Source organism: Hypanus sabinus, chromosome X1 (genome assembly GCF_030144855.1).
Source record: "Hypanus sabinus isolate sHypSab1 chromosome X1, sHypSab1.hap1, whole genome shotgun sequence".
Lineage (NCBI taxonomy): Eukaryota > Metazoa > Chordata > Chondrichthyes > Myliobatiformes > Dasyatidae > Hypanus > Hypanus sabinus.
The window spans coordinates 69,362,204-69,379,565 of NC_082738.1; the positions used below are offsets into that span (position 1 = coordinate 69,362,204).

At 45.4% G+C, this 17,362-nt stretch overlaps 1 protein-coding gene across 2 annotated transcripts in view; it reads right to left on the reverse strand.

The window, feature by feature from the left end:
• socs7 (suppressor of cytokine signaling 7) overlaps positions 1 to 17,362 on the reverse strand; it is a 190,445-nt gene that overhangs the window by 109,561 nt on the left and 63,522 nt on the right. For both annotated transcript variants that reach the window (XM_059956711.1, XM_059956710.1), the window contains exons 4-6: positions 14,622 to 14,747; positions 13,246 to 13,361; positions 10,794 to 10,962 (exon numbers count right to left, since the gene is read on the reverse strand). In XM_059956711.1, the coding sequence (XP_059812694.1) occupies positions 10,794 to 10,962; positions 13,246 to 13,361; positions 14,622 to 14,747 (411 nt within the window). The remainder of the gene's footprint in view (positions 1 to 10,793; positions 10,963 to 13,245; positions 13,362 to 14,621; positions 14,748 to 17,362) is intronic.

The window sequence follows — 17,362 nt, forward strand, 5'->3', positions numbered from 1 at the left end:
AGACCCTTCTTCGGGACTGAGAAGGAAGGGGGAAGATGCCAGAATAAAAAGGTGGGGTAAGAAGTAAGAGGCTAGCAGGAAAGTGATAGGTGAAAGATCGAGGGCTGGAGAAGAAGGAAGCTGATAGGAGAGGAGAGTGGACCGTAGGGAAGGCCATTGACTGACACATTGGAATTAAAATGTTTGGCCACCAGGAAGTCCCACTTATGGTGGATGATGCGGAGGTGCTCGATGAAGCGGTTCTGCAATTTACGATGGGGCTCAACAATGTAGAGGAGGCTGCATCAGGAGTGCCGGACACAATAGACAACTCCAGCAGATTCACGGGTGAAATGTTGCCTCACCTGGAGGGTCTGTTTGGGGCCCTGAATGGAGGTGAGGGAGGAGGTGTATGGGCAGGTGTAGTACTTAGGGTGCTTGCAGGGGTAAGTGCCTGGAGGGAGATTAGAGGGTAGGGATGAATGGTCCAGGGAATCTTGAAAGCAGCGATCCCTGCAGGGGCAAAGATATGTTTAACGTTTTCTCCCTTTGGAGATGGCAGAAGTTGCGGAGGATGATGTGTTGGATGCGGAGGCTGATGGGGTGGTAGGTAAGGACAAGAGGGACTCTGTCACTATTATGGCAGCAGGAAGATGAGGTGAGAGCAGATGTATGGGAAATGGAGGAGGGCAGCATCAATAGACAGAGGGAGGGAAACTCTGTTCTTTAAAAAAGGATGCCCTGGAGCAGAAAGCTATGTGCTGGGAACAGATGTGGAGGCGGTGAAAGAAATGAAAATAGGGAATAGCATGTTCACAGGGAATAAAGTGGGAAGAGAGATTGTCAAGATAACTGTGGGAATCAGTAGGTTTATAAAAGATATCAGTTGACAGTTTGCCTCCAGAGACAGAGACAGAGATTAAAAGGAGAGAAAGGTGTCAGAGATGGACCAAGGGAATTTAAGGGCAGGGTGGAAGTTAGAGGCAAAGTTGATGAAATTGAGGAGCTTAGCACTGGTGCATGAGGCAGCGCCGATGCAGTTGTCAATGTAGTGGAGAAGGAATGTAGTGGGGAGTGTAACTGGGGAAGGCTTCAAACATGAACTGTTCTACCTAGCTGATGAAGAGGCAGGCAAAGCTGGGGCCCACACGAGTGTCCATGGCTCCCCACTGAATATGGAGAAAGTGGGAGTTGCCAAAGGAAAAGTTGTTCAGGGCAAGGACTGGATTGGTTGGTTCTTTTGTCAAGACAGTGGAGAGCTTTGAGGCCTTCCTAATGTACAGGGACTGAACATCGATGGTGAAGATGAATAACTGTTCCTGGTGGTGTGGGTCCTGAGGGTCCTGTACCTACTTCCTGATAGCAGCAGCGTGAAGAGAGCAGCAGACCAACTTGTTGAAAACATTAATGAGACAATCATCTCAATCATCTCCCAATTTCACAGTACTCTGGAATATTTTTCTTCTCTGCTTCTGTCCGCCACTGTACACAACTCTTGAATATGGTGTCAACTCTAGCCCCAGTCTTGGCAGTTAGTTTTTCTACTCATCTCTCAGAAACCCACATCATTTCAACTTTACCACAAGTTCAACAACTTTCAAAATAGCCTGATTCAAGATTATTTATCATGTGTACATCGAAACAGAGTGAAATGCAGCATCTGCATTAACTAGTAACACACTTTAGGGTGTGCTGGGGCTGCCTGTAAGTGTCACCACGCATTGCAGTTCCAACATAGCTTACCAAAATGCTCGGCAAAACAACAAAGAAGATAGCGAAGCAGAACACAACAACAGCAACAAGCCCTGTTTCTCCCTGCCACCCACATACTTACGTGTCCTTTAACCACAAGATATCATTCAGCCTCTAGCAAACTTGGACACGAAGACATTGGCCCTTCAACTTGCTCAGTATGTTGAGGACCTCTATTGGTTGGGGTCGACTACGTATATTCTGTCCTGACTGTCTATGCAATACGCAAGCCAGGGCAGTATGATAGGGAGAGAAGATGTTGCCCACGCAGAAAGCTCCCTTCTCTATGCAGCTGATGAATCCAAAAGAATGGCAGAGATCAAAACAGTTGGGCACTAGGAGTTGCCAGTCAGCATTGAACCCAACATAGGACTGCTTTAGGGACTCCTGCTCCAGATATTTTCTTTGGGGTTTACTTTCCCAAGAGTGGGTTTAGCCGGAAGGCAGCAGAGGTTTCAGATCAGAGTTTTCCTTCTCCTGGGTGAACTACAAACCAGGGCAGATGAACCCCATCTGGCCGAAGTGACTGGTTTTAAGGGCCAGTAACCCACCTTTGCCCTTTCTCGTCAGTGGCAACGGTTCTACAAGGCTTAGGCCACACGTGAAGGCCAGGATCTGGACTTGGTTGTCAGAGGCTATTTGAGATGCACACCATTGGGAGCATTTAATAGCTAAGTGGGAGCTAAACCCCACCACCTCCCCTGGCTATAATAACCTTAAGAAACAACTACCCCTGTGGACTTGCAGAAAATCACAGATCCTGGGCTCCAGCCATTGGGCTTCTTCTCACTATCCTGAACATTCACTCCCTCTCCCACTAGTGTACTGCAGATATACTGTGTTCAGCATCCAACATGTAAATCAGACAAGAGATTCCGCAGACGCTGGCAACACACACAAAATACAGGAGGAACTCAGCAGGTCAGGCCGCATCTATGGTTGGGAAATAGTCGACGTTACAAGCTGTAATCCTTTGTCAGGATGCAGTTCTCAATATTTATTGCTTATTTACCTGTTATTACTATTATGATTTTGCATATATTGTCTTTTGCACACTGGTTGTTTGCCTGTCGGGGGGGGGGGGGGGGGTAACCAGGTGCTACAACTTGCCCAAGGGTGTCCTGCAGGCTAGTGGAGGGAAGGAGCACCTTACACCTCCTTTGGTAGAGACACATCTCCACCTTGCAACCTGATAAAAACTGTAGCTTACAGAAAGCATGTATATAATAAGTACTGCAAAAAGAGAGGAGGAAAAAAAGCAGTGAGGTAGTGTTCATGAGTTCAATGTCCATTCAGAAATCAGATGGCAGAGGGGAAGAAGCTGTTCCTGAATCGTTGAGTGTGTGCCTTCAGGCTCCTGTACCTCCTCCCTGATGGCAGACGGGAAGAAGCTGTTCCTGAATCGCTGAGTGTGTGTCTTCAGGCTCCTGTACCTCCTCCCTGATGGCAGAGGGGAAGAAGCTGTTCCTGAATCGATGAGTGTGTGTCTTCAGGCTTCTGTATCTCCTCCCTGATGGCAGAGGGGAAGAAGCTGTTCCTGAATCGTTGAGTGTGTGTCTTCAGGCTCCTGTACCTCCTCCCTGATGGCAGAGGGGAAGAAGCTGTTCCTGAATCGTTGAGTGTGTGTCTTCAGGCTCCTGTACCTCCTCCCTGATGGTAGCAATGAGAATAAGATGATGTGGGTCCTTAATGATGGATGCCGCCTTTTTGAGGCATCACTCCTTGAAGATGTCCTGGATGCTGGGGAGGCTGGTGCCCATGATGGAGCTGACTGAGATTTAATTGTAAATAAGGAGAAACCATTTGCAGTGACAGATGGGTTGGTACCACAGGCCGAGGGGGCAGACTGAGGAGTCAGAGCTGGGGGCAAGGGCAGACTGTCACACAGTCTGTTTCACTGAACTAGAAAGCACTGGTTTCAGACAATGGAAGAGAATTTAACAGGAAGAGAGAAAGATTAAAGATTAGCTTTATTTATCACATATACATTGAAACATACAGTGAAATGTGTCATTTGTGTCAAATCACAAGAGCGATGATTGTGCTAGGCAATTGTAATATGTTTTATTCCATTCTTTTTCAGGAATGACTGAAACTGTTCCATAACAAATTGTGGTCCATTGTCACTAAGTGTTCTGGAACACCAGTCCTTGTGAAGAGGCTTCTCAATACAGCAACAGTGTGCAAAGCTGCAGTTTGGGAAACACTTCTGGCCACGTTGTGGCTGCATCCACAACTATCAAGAAATTTTAGCCCGTGAATGGTCTAGCAAGATCCACACGAATCCTCTGCCAGGCAATGCAGGCTATATTGGCAATTTGAATAGTGCATGGCAAGCTGCTCGATCTGCACCAGGCCATGGAGAAAGCTTCAATTCAAGGCTTTCATTTTGACCACGCCTAGATGACCAGCATGTAGCTCCTCCAACACTTTAGTTCTCAGCTCGGATGGTACAACAACTCTCGATCCCCTCATAAGACAACCCGTCCAGCGCAAGTTCATCCTGGCACTGGTAAAAATGGGGGAACTGGAATTCCTGCTGCATATTTTGGGTGGCCATATAGACCTGAAATAGTGCAGAGTCTTTTCCGGTTTCCCCTTGGATCATCTCTGTCATAATAGGGAGACTTTTGATTTGCATTAGGGAGAATACATCAAGAGGAGTGATCTCTTTCATAAAATATTCAGGTATTTCCTTTCCCAAGGTTAAATGGGACAATCCATCAGCATTTCCATGATTAGTCATCCTCTTGAATTCGATCGTGTCCTCCAGGAAACAGAGCCCATCTCTGCACTCACACTGCTGCTGTTAGTGGAACATCCTTCTGTGAACTGAAAATGGACACTAGGGATTGACGATTAGTAACGTCTCCCAAACTAATACTGAGTGAAGCATTTTAACCACAAACCAGACTCAAGGCCTCTGTGTCAACGTGTGTGCATTTTTTTCTATGCAGCGGCAAGGGAATGTGATGCAAAGTTCAAAGCATACAGAATACAACTCTTGAGATTCATCCTGCTGCAGGCAGCCACAAAACAAAGCAGCACCATTCCTCAAAAACCATAATCAAACAGCAAATGCACAAAAAAAGAGAACAAATTGCGCAAGCAAACAACACAGAACTTCAAACATCAAACCAGGAGTCAGGAGTATTCTGTTCAGTTCAGCGCAGGCCGCGCAGCTGTGTGTGTGTAAATAAACATATACAATGAGATGCAGTCTATGTTAAGTTGTAGTTTTAGCTCTGCAAGATTGTGTATTTAATATTTCAGTAATCTCTCTAATAATATTGTTTGATTAAGCATTCTGTTGCTTACATAATGCATTTTATGTTATAGGTAAAAGTAGGTGAATGGCATACGGCAACACATCATATGTGTGCATCATTAAGAATGTACACGAGTATTCCTGGCTCCATATTTGTCTTTTAGTTATATTTGTTCTGGAGTTACAAAACATAGAAAACCTACAGCACAATACAGGCCCTTCAGCCCACAAATTTGTACCAAACATGTACCTATTTTAGAAATTACCTGGGCTTACCCATAGCCCCCTATTTTTCTAAGCTCCATGTATCCATCCAGGAGTCTCTTAAAAGACCCTATCGTATCCGCCTCCACCACCGTTGCAGGCAGCCCAATCCATGCACTCACCACTCTCTGTGTAAAAAAAACTTACCCCAACATCTTCTCTGTATCTACCTCCAGGCAGCTTAAAACTATGCCCTCTTGTGCTAGCCATTTCAGCCCTGAGATAAAGCTTTGACTATCCACATGATCAATGCCTCTCATTATCTTGTACACCTCTATCAGGTCACCTCTCATCCTCCGTCGCTCCAAGGAGAAAAGGCCGAGTTCACTCAACCTATTCTCATAAGGCATGCTCCCCAATCCAGGCAATGTCCTTGTAAATCTCCTCTGTACCCTTTCTATGGCTTCCACATCCTTCCTGTAGTGAGGTGACTAGAACTGAGCACAGTACTCCAAGTGGGGTCTGACCAGGGTCCTATATAGCTGTAACATTACCTCTCGGCTCTTAAACTCAATCCCATGGTTGATGAAGGCCAATGCACAGTATGCCTTCTTAACCACAGAGTCAACCCGTGTAGCAGCTTTGAGTGTCCTATGGACTCAGACCCCAAGATCCCTCTGATCCTCCACACTGCCAAGAGTCTTGCCATTAATACTATATTCTGCCATCATATTTGACCTACCAAAATGAACTACCTCACATTTATCTGGGTTGAACTCCATCTGCCACTTCCCAGCACAGTTTTGCATCCTATCGATGTCCCGCTGTAACCTCTGACAGCCCTCCACATTATCCACAACACTCCCAACCTTTGTGCCATCAGCAAATTTACTAACCCATCCCTCCACTTCCTCATCCAGGTCATTTATAAAAATCATGAAGATTAAGGGTCCCAGAACAGATCCCTGAGGCACATCACTGGTCACTGACCTCCATGCAGAATATGACCTGTCTACAACCACTCTTTGCCTTCTGTGGGCAAGCCAGTTCTGGATCCACAAAGCAAAGTCCCCTTGGATCCTATGCCTCCTTACTTTCTCAATAAGCCTTGCATGGGGTACCTTATCAAATGCCTTGCTGAAATCCATACACACTACATCTACTACTCTTCCTTCATCAATGTGTTTGGTCATGTACTCAAAAAATTCAATCAGGCTCGTAAGGCACAACCTGCCTTTGACAAAGCCATGCTGTCTATTCCTAATCATATTACGTCTCTCCAAATGTTCATAAATCCTGCCTCTCAGGATCCTCTCCATCAACTTACCAACGACCACTGAGGTAAGACTCACTAGTTCTATAATTTCCTGGGCTATCCCTACTCAATTTCTTGAATAAGGGAACAACACATCTGCAACCCTCCAATCCTCTGGAACCTCTCCCGTCCTCATTGATGATGCAATGATCATCGCCAGAGGCTCAGCAATCTCCTCCCTCACTGGGGTACAGCTTGTCTGGTCCCGGCGACTTATGCAACTTGATGCTTTCCAAAAGCTCCAGCACATCCTCTTCCTCAAGCTTTTCAGTCCACTGCAAACCATCCCTGCAGTCACCTAGATCCTTTTCCATAATGAATACTGAAGCAAAGTATGAAGTACCTCTGCTATCTCCTGTGGTTCCATACACACTTTTCCAATGTCACACTTGATTGGTTCTATTCTCTTAAGTCTTATCCTCTTGCTCTTCACATACTTGTAGAACATAACACCCTGAGTAAAGTCTCTGGCTATCTACTTGATCTATGCCTCTCATTTTGTCCTAGAGCCAGGTTTGCGCAAGAACAAGCCCACAGCAACTCCTCAGCTTGTGCAAGTGCAGCTGCAGACGAACGCAATTCAGATCATCAGAAGGAACTTTGGAGTGAAGTCGCCTCTCATCCTCCTTCACTCCAACCCTCATAAGATATGCTCTCTAATCCAGGCGGCATCCTGGTAAATGCTTGCTGCACTCTCTTTGACGGGCTTAGATGGCAGTATGCACAAATGCAGCGACCTGGCTGGGTCCAAACAAAGATACAATTGTTCGCCCTTTATGTCTTTTTCACCATTGCAAAACATAACCAGATATTAAGAAAATATCTGCCCACAAGCGAGTTGCTAGACAGCGATGCAGCTGAACTCATTGCGCAATGTGTTGTGGTCTGCAGTGTGCAATACAACAAATAGTGTAAATGATTAGTTTGAACATTGTTATTGTGGTTGTAAGACCCTGTTGGATATTTGTAATGTAAAATACTGCAAGTCTGATTCACTGTTTCATTGGCGAGACCGACAGCGAGGGAGCTACGTCACCTCGGTTATTGCGTGGAGAAGGCCTCGGGGTCACTGATGAAGGAGGCGCCAGTGCCAACCATGTGCCCCTGGATTCCGTACTGGGTTGGGGTGGGGCTGCCCTCCAGAGTTTGTTCCTGGGAAGACAAGCTGGATTGTGTTCTTCTGTGGCTACACTTGTGTGACATAAGGAACTGCTGCAGGCTTGCTCTTGCAGAAACGTGGCTCCAGGACAACATCCATGCACCATCAATCTTCAGGCCATGACACTCAGGAACTTGGGTTAGATTTTGTTTTGAGATTGTATGTTTTTCTGGCATTATATGTGCTGTGTGTAACTGATTGTACTGTGTATTGCACTTTAGTCCCAGAAGAACATTGTTTCATTTGGCTATATTCCCGAGTACGATTGAATGACAATTAAACCTGAATTATTGTTTTACTTTGTTCTACTTTAATGCACTGTGTAATAAATTGATCTGTACGAACAGTATGCAAGACAAATTTTCCCACTGTACACATCTCAGTACATGTGACAATAATAAACCAATTCCAATTCAGGGAAGGCAGCCATTTTATCCCAGGACCATCGTGGTGAATCTCCTCTGCACTCTGCCAGCACAATAGAGTTATACAGATGCCGACAGCAATGCAGGTCCACTTCCTAATTTAGGCTCAGGCCTCCGGACGAGGAAATCCAAAGACCAGACGAGGAAAGTACAAGGAAGAGATTGGCCAATCAGAGTTATCTTTCTCGTCACCCTTAGACTAATCTGCCCCCTTACTCTTATGTCTCATAGCCTTATGGAGAAGGATTGAAACACTGCCAGGAGATGAATGGTTCGAATCTTTGTAACAAATGATGCACAGGATAAAAAAAACTTAATATCAAGAGTTCATATCTCACCTTATTCTCACCAAACTGAGAATACAAATGCTTTTCAAAACATTTTTGCTAGGATTTGAGCACTCAAGTTATAGGGAGAGGTTGAATAGTTCGGAATTTATTTCCAGGAGCTTTGGGGAATGGGGAGGGGGGTAGAGATTTGATTGAGGGATACAAATTATTTATTTGTTTTTTATTTAAGAGATACAGCGCGGAATAGGCTCTTTGAGCCATGCTGCCCAGCACTCCCCGAAAAACCCCGATTTAACCCTAACCTAATCACGGGACAATTTAGAATGACCAATCAACCTAGCGTGGTATGTCTTTGGTCTGACAGGAAACCAGAGCACCTGGACAAAGATTGAACTGTAATAGCGCTGCGCTAACCGCCATGCTAACGTGCCACAAATTATGAAGGGTATAGATAGGATAAATGCAAGCAGGCTTTTTCCTTTGCGGTTGTCTGAGACTGGAACTAGAGGTTGAGGATGGAAGGTGAGAAGTTTAAGGGAAACTTCTTCACTCAGAGGGTGATGAGATTGTGGAACGAGTGGTGCCTCCAGGTTCTATTTCAATGTTTAAGAGAAGTTTGGATCGGTACGAGTGGGAGGATTATGGTTTAGGTGCAGGTTGAGGGGACTAGGCAGAATAATATTCTTGCATGAACCAGATGGGCTGAAAGGCCTGTTTCTGTACTGTAGTGCTCTATGACAGATTCCTCAAGAGTCACTTCAGGCCAGGGAACCTTCTGTTCCTGCCTGGTCTGGTTACATACAACCCCAAGTCCCCACAGCAACATGACAGCTATCAAATAACCACCTAATTATACTGAGGCAGCACAGTACCAGTGCTCATGAAGGAGATAGACCATCATCGCTTTCCCATGGCAACTGGTGACACACCTTTCAAGAAAGCATAAATAACATTGTGATGGAATACAGAGAGCACAGATTGCTTCCCACTGCGAAAAACAATCCCGGTAATAGCGTCTTATCAATCACAACACCAGAGTACAAAGACTGTCAGTACCATCTGCTACCCTGTCACCTACACACCGCAGCCTCCACACACACCCAGCACGGCTGCCACACTGCAGTGGAGATGAAAAATCCATCTGCATTTAGAGGTGGAAGCCACTAATGACCCTTGCCAACAAGCACGTCTTTCACAAGGTTTGTAGAACCGAAGAACTTGAAAGTAATGACAGCACTCAGGGTGCTTCAAATATCTAAACATGGGCACTTGAGATGCAACAGGCTGGACCCACACTCCGCACCTTAGGAACAAGTTCTTCCCCTCCCCTCATTTCTGAATGGTCAATGGAAACCCGATATGCTGGGCATTTTCCAGTGGTTGAATTTCATTAGGAGCTTGAGGAGATTTGGTAAAGAATAACAAGTTTCTACACATGTACCATAGAGAGCATTCTCTCTGGTTGCATCAGCGTCTGATTTGGAGGGGACACGGTAAAGGATCAGAAAAGGCTGCAGTAAGTTGTAAACTCATCCAGCTCCATCATGGGCACCAGCCTCCCCACCAGCAAGAACATCTTCAAAAGGTGATGCCTTAGAAAGGTGGCATCCATCATGAAGGACCCCATCTTCTCAAGGAGTACAGGAATCTGAAGACATACACTCAACATTTTAGTAACAGCTTCATCCCCTCCACCATCAGATTTCTGAATGGTCCATGAACACTACCTCACTATTTTTGCACTACTTCATTTTTTATATAATTTCTTAATATATTTTATGGATTGCAATGTACTGCTGCCACAACAAATTTCACGAAATACGTCAGTGAGAATAAACCCAATTCAGATTCACAGCAAGTTACCATAAATATCAACATGATATCAGCTTGGAAATCTGTCTTTAATTGTTGGTAGAGAATGAAAATCTACCAGTCACTGGGAGAGCCATTCTTTTCTTCAAATAATGAGATGTGTTATTATATTGCCCAAGAGTGCTTCAATTGGTCAGTTACTTCAATAATTATTATTTGACCTTCAACGTGGAGATTTGATTGGCTATTAATACTGGTACTAGTGATTGGTGATTGATTATGCAAATAAGGAATTTGAACATCCACAAGGTTACCAGCTGGTCAATCTGTATTAATTTCTGTATAAAAATGGTATTTTTTTTGTTCAGTGTGGAGACGGGGCCATGCTGTTCTCCTTGTGCACAAATAAGTAGTGTGGTTGAGGAACAAGTGCCAAGTCTTCGGAGTCCAGTTAGTCTGCAATGACACCTCAGATTAAAAAATAAATGCCCCCTAAAGCAAGGAACGGTAACTTCCCAACTTGAACCACCACCCCCTCCCCCACATCTCTGCTTTCCCGGACCATGTTACAGGCCCCCAACGTCCTCACCTCGATAGTGCTCCATCCTGGTGTGGTGGGTGATCCCCTGGGAGCGGAAGCTGAGACTGAGGATGTAGCGGGGGTCGGAACTGTCCCTCACCAGGAATGAACCATCTGGTTTTCCTTTCAACTTCATTTCTGCATCGTCCCAGTTCATCGGGCCCCAATACCAGCCGCACTGTGGGAGGCAGCAGATCATTGGCCAGGGCATGTGCATACAGAGGCAGACAGACAGACAGACACACAGACCTACAAACACAGCTAGCGTTCCACAGAGCCCCTCATCCCCAAGAGGCTTCACCAATTAGTTGCTCTGATGTATACTGCAACGCAAGGAATACTGCAATGAAATGGCAAGGAGCAAGCTCCCACCAAATGCAATGACCAGATCATCTTGCTTGAAGGCAACTATTAACCGGGAGACCCAGGAGAACTCTCCTTCCTCTTCTTGGAAATACAGACCTCTGATTACTTTCATCTATCGAGGAGGGCCAGTCACGTCATTGGGGAAGTGCAAAAGTCCCTCAGTACTCCGCAGGTAATGCAGGTTTGGATCAAGGAAGCCAGATGGCCTCAAAGCCTATTCTGTCAGTAAGGTTGTGGCCAATCTGATTTTGGCCTCACTTCCACTTCCCACCCAATCGCCATAAAACTCAACTCTCCAATAAACCAAAAAGACTGCTTTAGTATTATTGAAACGATTATTTGCTCAGCTTGTGGGGGAGGGGCTTGAGATGGATTGTAGACCCCTCAATGGCTTTTAGATTCACACCAACTCAAGTCGCTCTGTACATACAGTACTGTACAAAAGTCTTAAATAAATATAGATAAAAGCAAGTTTGCAAACCTGGCGGGAGCAAAGGATGTTGGGAATGGCGAGGGTGGAGTGCCGCGGGAGGGGTGTGGGACAGGTGGCAGAGAAGGAGTGCCAGGGTTGGGGTTTGGCGCAGGTGCAGACATATTCAGCACTGAGACACCAGGCAAAGTCATTTGATTCCAAACAATTGGTTTATTGATCATTACAGAATGTCTCTCTGGTGCTTCTTGCTCCCTCCCCCTCCCTTCCCCTTTTCCCAATCATGATTCCCCCCTCCGTGCCCCCTTCCCATTCTCAGTCCACAATTGAGACCCACATTAGAATCAGGTTTATCATCACTCACATATGTCATGAAATTTGTTTGTTTTGTGGCAGCAGTACAGTGCAAAAAATAACATTACTACAGTACTGAGCTAAAATCTTAAGGCACCTTAGCTATATATAACGACTTTTACACAGTACTGTATTCAAAAACAGAAGACTGAAATTTGCCTTGCATCGCAAAACTGGCTGTAGTTGTGCAGTACAAAGACTACACCTGGTCTGCTTTACACATTGTACGTGACCAAACAGATTTCTACTGATGTACTGTGGAGAACATTCTGGCTAGCTGCATCACCGTCTGGTATGGAGGCACCAATGCACAGGATCAGAAAAAAAAGACTGCTGAGGGTTTAGACTCAGCCAGCTCCATCACGGGCACAACCTTGCCCAGCGTCGAGGACATTTTCAAGAGGTGGTGCCACAGGAAGGAAGAATCGATGATTAAGGGCCCTCAGCATCCGGGACATGCCCTTTTCTCACTGCTACCGTCAGGGAGGAGGTACAGGAACCTGAAGGCACACAGTCAATGATTCAGTAATAGCTTCCTGCCCCTGCCATCAGATGTCTGAAAGGTCCATTAACACTTCCTCATTATACTATTTAATTTTGCACTATTTGTAATTTAGAGGGCTAGACGGTATGTCCAGGGAGGATAGCACCTCCGGTGAAGAGGTTTGCCATATCAGCTCCGAGGCAGCTTCCCACTCAACTCTCACCTGTGGCTCCAAGCAGCTGTCTGCATGTGACAGCAGCCTCACCCCGGGACACCGCTTTGACAGACAGACTAAACCAGGTGAGGGTAGCCAGTGGGTCTTGTACCCCAGTGAGACAGGGACATGCCTGTACCATGTGAATCCAGTTCCAGCAGACTGGGTGGATGAGACCCACAGTGAGATCCATAGGCTAGGAAGGCGGTCCTGCAATGCTCCAAGGACAGTGAAGGGCATGACAAAGCACAGAAGACGTCACGGTCATCCACTGCAACCAAGGAAGACCCCAGTCTGTGACGCTTGTTCATACCACTGGACTAGGACTGAGGTTGAGAGAGTGGAACTAGCCCAGTGCAACGGCTTTTCCACTTTAAAAACTCTCCTGCACAGGTTTCCTGTCGTCGTCGGACAACCACTCACCCACATACTGTAATTTTGATCTTTGTCTTTGCACAGTACTGCAGGCACAAAACAAATATCATGTCCTATATCAGTGATAAGGAATCTTTTGACCTGGAGCAGAGACTGTGACCAACTGATTGGAGCAGTTTTCTTTCTTCTCCCCTGAGTTTTCTACCGCCAGTAAGAATCTGCACCCGAAGTCTCATACCTTCTCAAGTTCCCGTAAACTGGCAGCGAAGCTACTGGAGTCTCTCCTGGTCAATGGGCAGTGCTGAGGTTGCAGAGACATGGGTCCAATCTGGGGCAAGTTCCTCTGTGAAGTGTCTGGGCAAGAGAAACAATATCCTAATTAGGGCCTGAGGCAGTAGATGCACCAGGTAAGAGGGGAACACATTAATCTCACCCTAGGGTCAGGTGAAAGACAATCTTTAGAGCAGCTTCAAGAGAGATGGCAGCTGCAGAATGCATTTGAGTCATTGCAGAGATGCGCCCACTGAAATGGTTCTAAACTCTACAGCTAATGATCTAACAGTGGTTAGCATAATACTTTATATCAGCAGTGATTGGAGTTTAATACCCGCTGCTGTTTGAACGCTCTCCCTGTGAGTTTCCTCCGGATGCTCCGGTTTCCTTCCACATTCCAAAAAAATACCAATTAGTGTCAGCATACTACATTGTATGTAGGCATACTACATTGGCACTGGGAACATGTGTGATACCAGTGGTCTGCACCCCAGCACAATCCCTGGACTGTGTTGGTCATTGATGCAGACAACACATTTCACAGTACATCTTGATATACATTCATATATAGAGCTGATCTTTATCTTCTCCATCTCCCATCTTTCTCCGCAATTAGGCAGATACCCTGACTGGCAATGGAGAGGGTCCAGAGGAGGTTCATGAAAATGATTCCGTGGACAAAAGGGTTAATGTATGAGGTGTTTAGTAGAATAAGGGGGGGGGGGGGGGGGGAGAGATCTCATTGAAATCTATCAAATATTGAAAGGTATAGAGAGGATCTTTCCAGCAGAGTGGGAGTTTAGGACCAGAGGGCACAGCCTTGGAATACAAGGATGTCTCTTTAGACAGAGGTAAGAAGAACTTTTTAAGCCAGAGATCAGTGAATGTGTGGAATTCATTGCCACAGACGGCTGTAGAGTCATTGGGTATATTTAAAGCAGAGGTTGATAGTTCTTTATTAGTCAGGGCATATAAGGTTTTGGGGAGAAGGCAGGAGAATGGGGTTGAGAGGGAAAATAAACCAGCCATGATGGAATGGCAGAGCAGATGCAATGGGCTGAATGGCCTAATTCTGCTCCTATGTCTTATGACAGCAGGAATAAAAAAAACTTGGTAGAAAATCAAATTCAAAATCAGCAGTGCCGGTAGAGCAAAGTTGTTTACCTGAAGGATTTTGACACCAAATACTGAAAGTACAAAACAATGAGTAACATGCACAAAATGCTAGAGGAATCTAGATATTCCAGCATCTGCAAAACCTCTTGTGTTTAAGTCAAAAATAATGCCAGCTAGTAAACCTTTACTAAACAGTTTGCTTGGAAGCCGAGAGCACGTTCTTACCGCTCAAGATGAGATTGAGCTGGATGGATGTGTGAGGCGGAGGTGGAGGCGGCAGCGGTAATGACTGTAAGCTGGTGGTAGCCGGGCTGACTGGGTATGACGGAGGCTGAGGCCCACCAATATCATCTGAAAAACAACACAAGCAGGCTTCGGATTAGAAATGCAAATCCTGGGTGCGGACCATCAACACGTGGCTCCCAGTCGCAGTAGTAGAAGTTTACTTAACTGGCACCTTAAATGGGCACATAACTGATGTCCGCACCAGCTTCTGTTAATTAGCATAATAATGTAACTTCAGTCGAATCCAGTAAGCATCAGATTGTACTCATTGTACTCAGGTTAAACTGCCCTTTCTTTTATGATGAGATTTCTTATGTTTAGACATAATGTTTCATGACCTATGTCAGCAATCATTAAACTTGATTCCGGGAAATTACAAACCCCTACAATCAAACCCCACCCTCCAACTCTCCTCCCTTCCCCCAGAGCACTAAATAATGACCACAACCCCCCCCCCCACCGCCGCAACATCAAGTGCTGTGTCATATGATCCTGGTCTTTCCATGACTATGATTGTTCTTGGCAAATTTTTCTACACAACTGGTTTGCCATGCCGCCTTCTGGGGAGTGTCTTTACAAGACTTGTGACCTTCCCCCACCATTATCAATATTCTTCTAATGCTTGGTGTCAGTGGTGGCATCACCAGGACTTGTGATATACACCAGCAGCTCACTCATGTGACCCTGACTGGGGGGTGGAGTGGTGGGAGGGAGGGTAAGCAGGTGTTAAACCTTACCCAAGGGTGACCCACAGGCTAGTGGATGGAAGGAGCAACTTACACCTCCTTTGGTAGAGATGTATCCTACAGCAGTGGTTTAAAAAAAACACTAGGGAGTGTAGGCTATACGTGTCAATTGATAGCATGGTAACGTTCTAGTTAGCACAATGCTTTACAGTGCCAGCAATCAGTGTTTGATTCCCACCACTGTCTGTAAGGGGTTTCTATGTTCCCCATGACCTTGTGGGTTTCTTCCGGGTGCTCTGGTTTCCTCCCACATTCCAAAGACATCCAGGTCAGGGTTAGTAAATCGTAGGCAGGCTAAGGCGCCGAAGCATGGCAATATTTGCGGACTGCCCCCAGAGTGTGATAGGCACTAACGCAAACGACGCATTTCACTGTATGTTTCAATATTTCAATAAACATGACAAATAAAGCTAATCTTTTAAACTTATGCCTGGAGCGCAGACCCCAGATACCTTATACTGGATCAAAATCAAAATAAATTTATTTGCAATATGTCACAATATGCTGTTTTCCATAGCTGCAGGATGTTTCGGTAGGTAAGAAAACAGCAGGGCAAACCAAACATTTAGAGAGCAGAGGATTTATTTTTAAATGCAGTGAATTCTCCAGCTATAGGTTGCTCAGAATCAGAGAATGCAGGAGTACAAATACTAGTTCACCAGTGAATCTGGGTCACAGCTCAGCTGGACCGAATTAAGATAATAAAATGGGAAGTGTGTCTTACGGGAGTGGGAGAAGGGGCAAGGAAGGCCAAGCCAAAATTACTTGTTCCACATGATTGTCTGCAGTCAATGTTAGCCCACAATATTCACAACCAATATCAGTACATTCTTATACAAAGGGTGTGTCCGCCAGTTGCAATGAACTCTTGGTAAAAGACAGGCTTTAATAATGTCAGGATTTCCACTAAGCAATAATGCAACTTTTGATGTGCAGACACTAGAGAAGACCAAAGAGACAATTGCTGACTTTAGGAAGGTGCAGGCTGACAGCTCCTCACTGCACACACAGTACATGGCTCCTCTGTGGAGAGAGTTAGAAACACTGTATCAGAGTTCACGTAATGGACAGTCTCACCTGGTCCCTCAACACCACCTCTTTGGTTAAGGAAGCACAACAGTATCCCCACTTCCTGAGGAGATTGAGGTGAGTGAGGCTACCCTCACTTTCATTTTAACCAATGTTTACAGGAGCACCACTGAGAGTGCCCTGACCAGCTGCATCATCATTATCATCTGCTACAGAAATTCCAAGGCATCTGACCGCAAGTCCCTACAAAGGATCACAAAGAATACTGAGAAGAGTCTCTCTTCCACCCAGAGACATTTATCACGATTCCTCTCATCTATCCAACAATCCCTTTGAACGTCTCCCCCACTTCCCCAATCAGGAAGGAAGTACCATAGCATTTAGTCAAGAGCTTTTAGGTTGGGAAACATTTTCTTCTTCCAGACCATAAGACAATTGAACTCGCTGCCACCTCCCAGGTCTGATACGTATGAACCACCAGTAGCTTTATACTGTTTACTTTTTAAACTGGTGTCGTAAATGCACCTTATTTATGGTAATATTACTTTGTGTTGTGTGTGCTGTGTTGTACACCTTGGTGTGGAGGAAGGTTGTTTCATTTGGCTGTTTACATGTGTATTGCTGAATGGCAATAAACTGAAATTGAACTTGGGGGAGACATTGGAAATAATAAATCTGAAAGTAAATTCAGAAGAAATTTCCTGATGCCGAGAGCGGTGGGATTCTGCAACTTACCACGGTGAAGTAACTGAGACTAAGTCACAGATATTTACTTAAAATAAATTGAGATGTACGCAGTAGCAAGAAAGGATTGAATTCAGGTGAAGGTTGGGCTTGAAGGGGGTAATGGATGGTCTTTGCAACAAGAATTGTTATGTGAGGAGTACTGTGTCATTGAAAATTTGC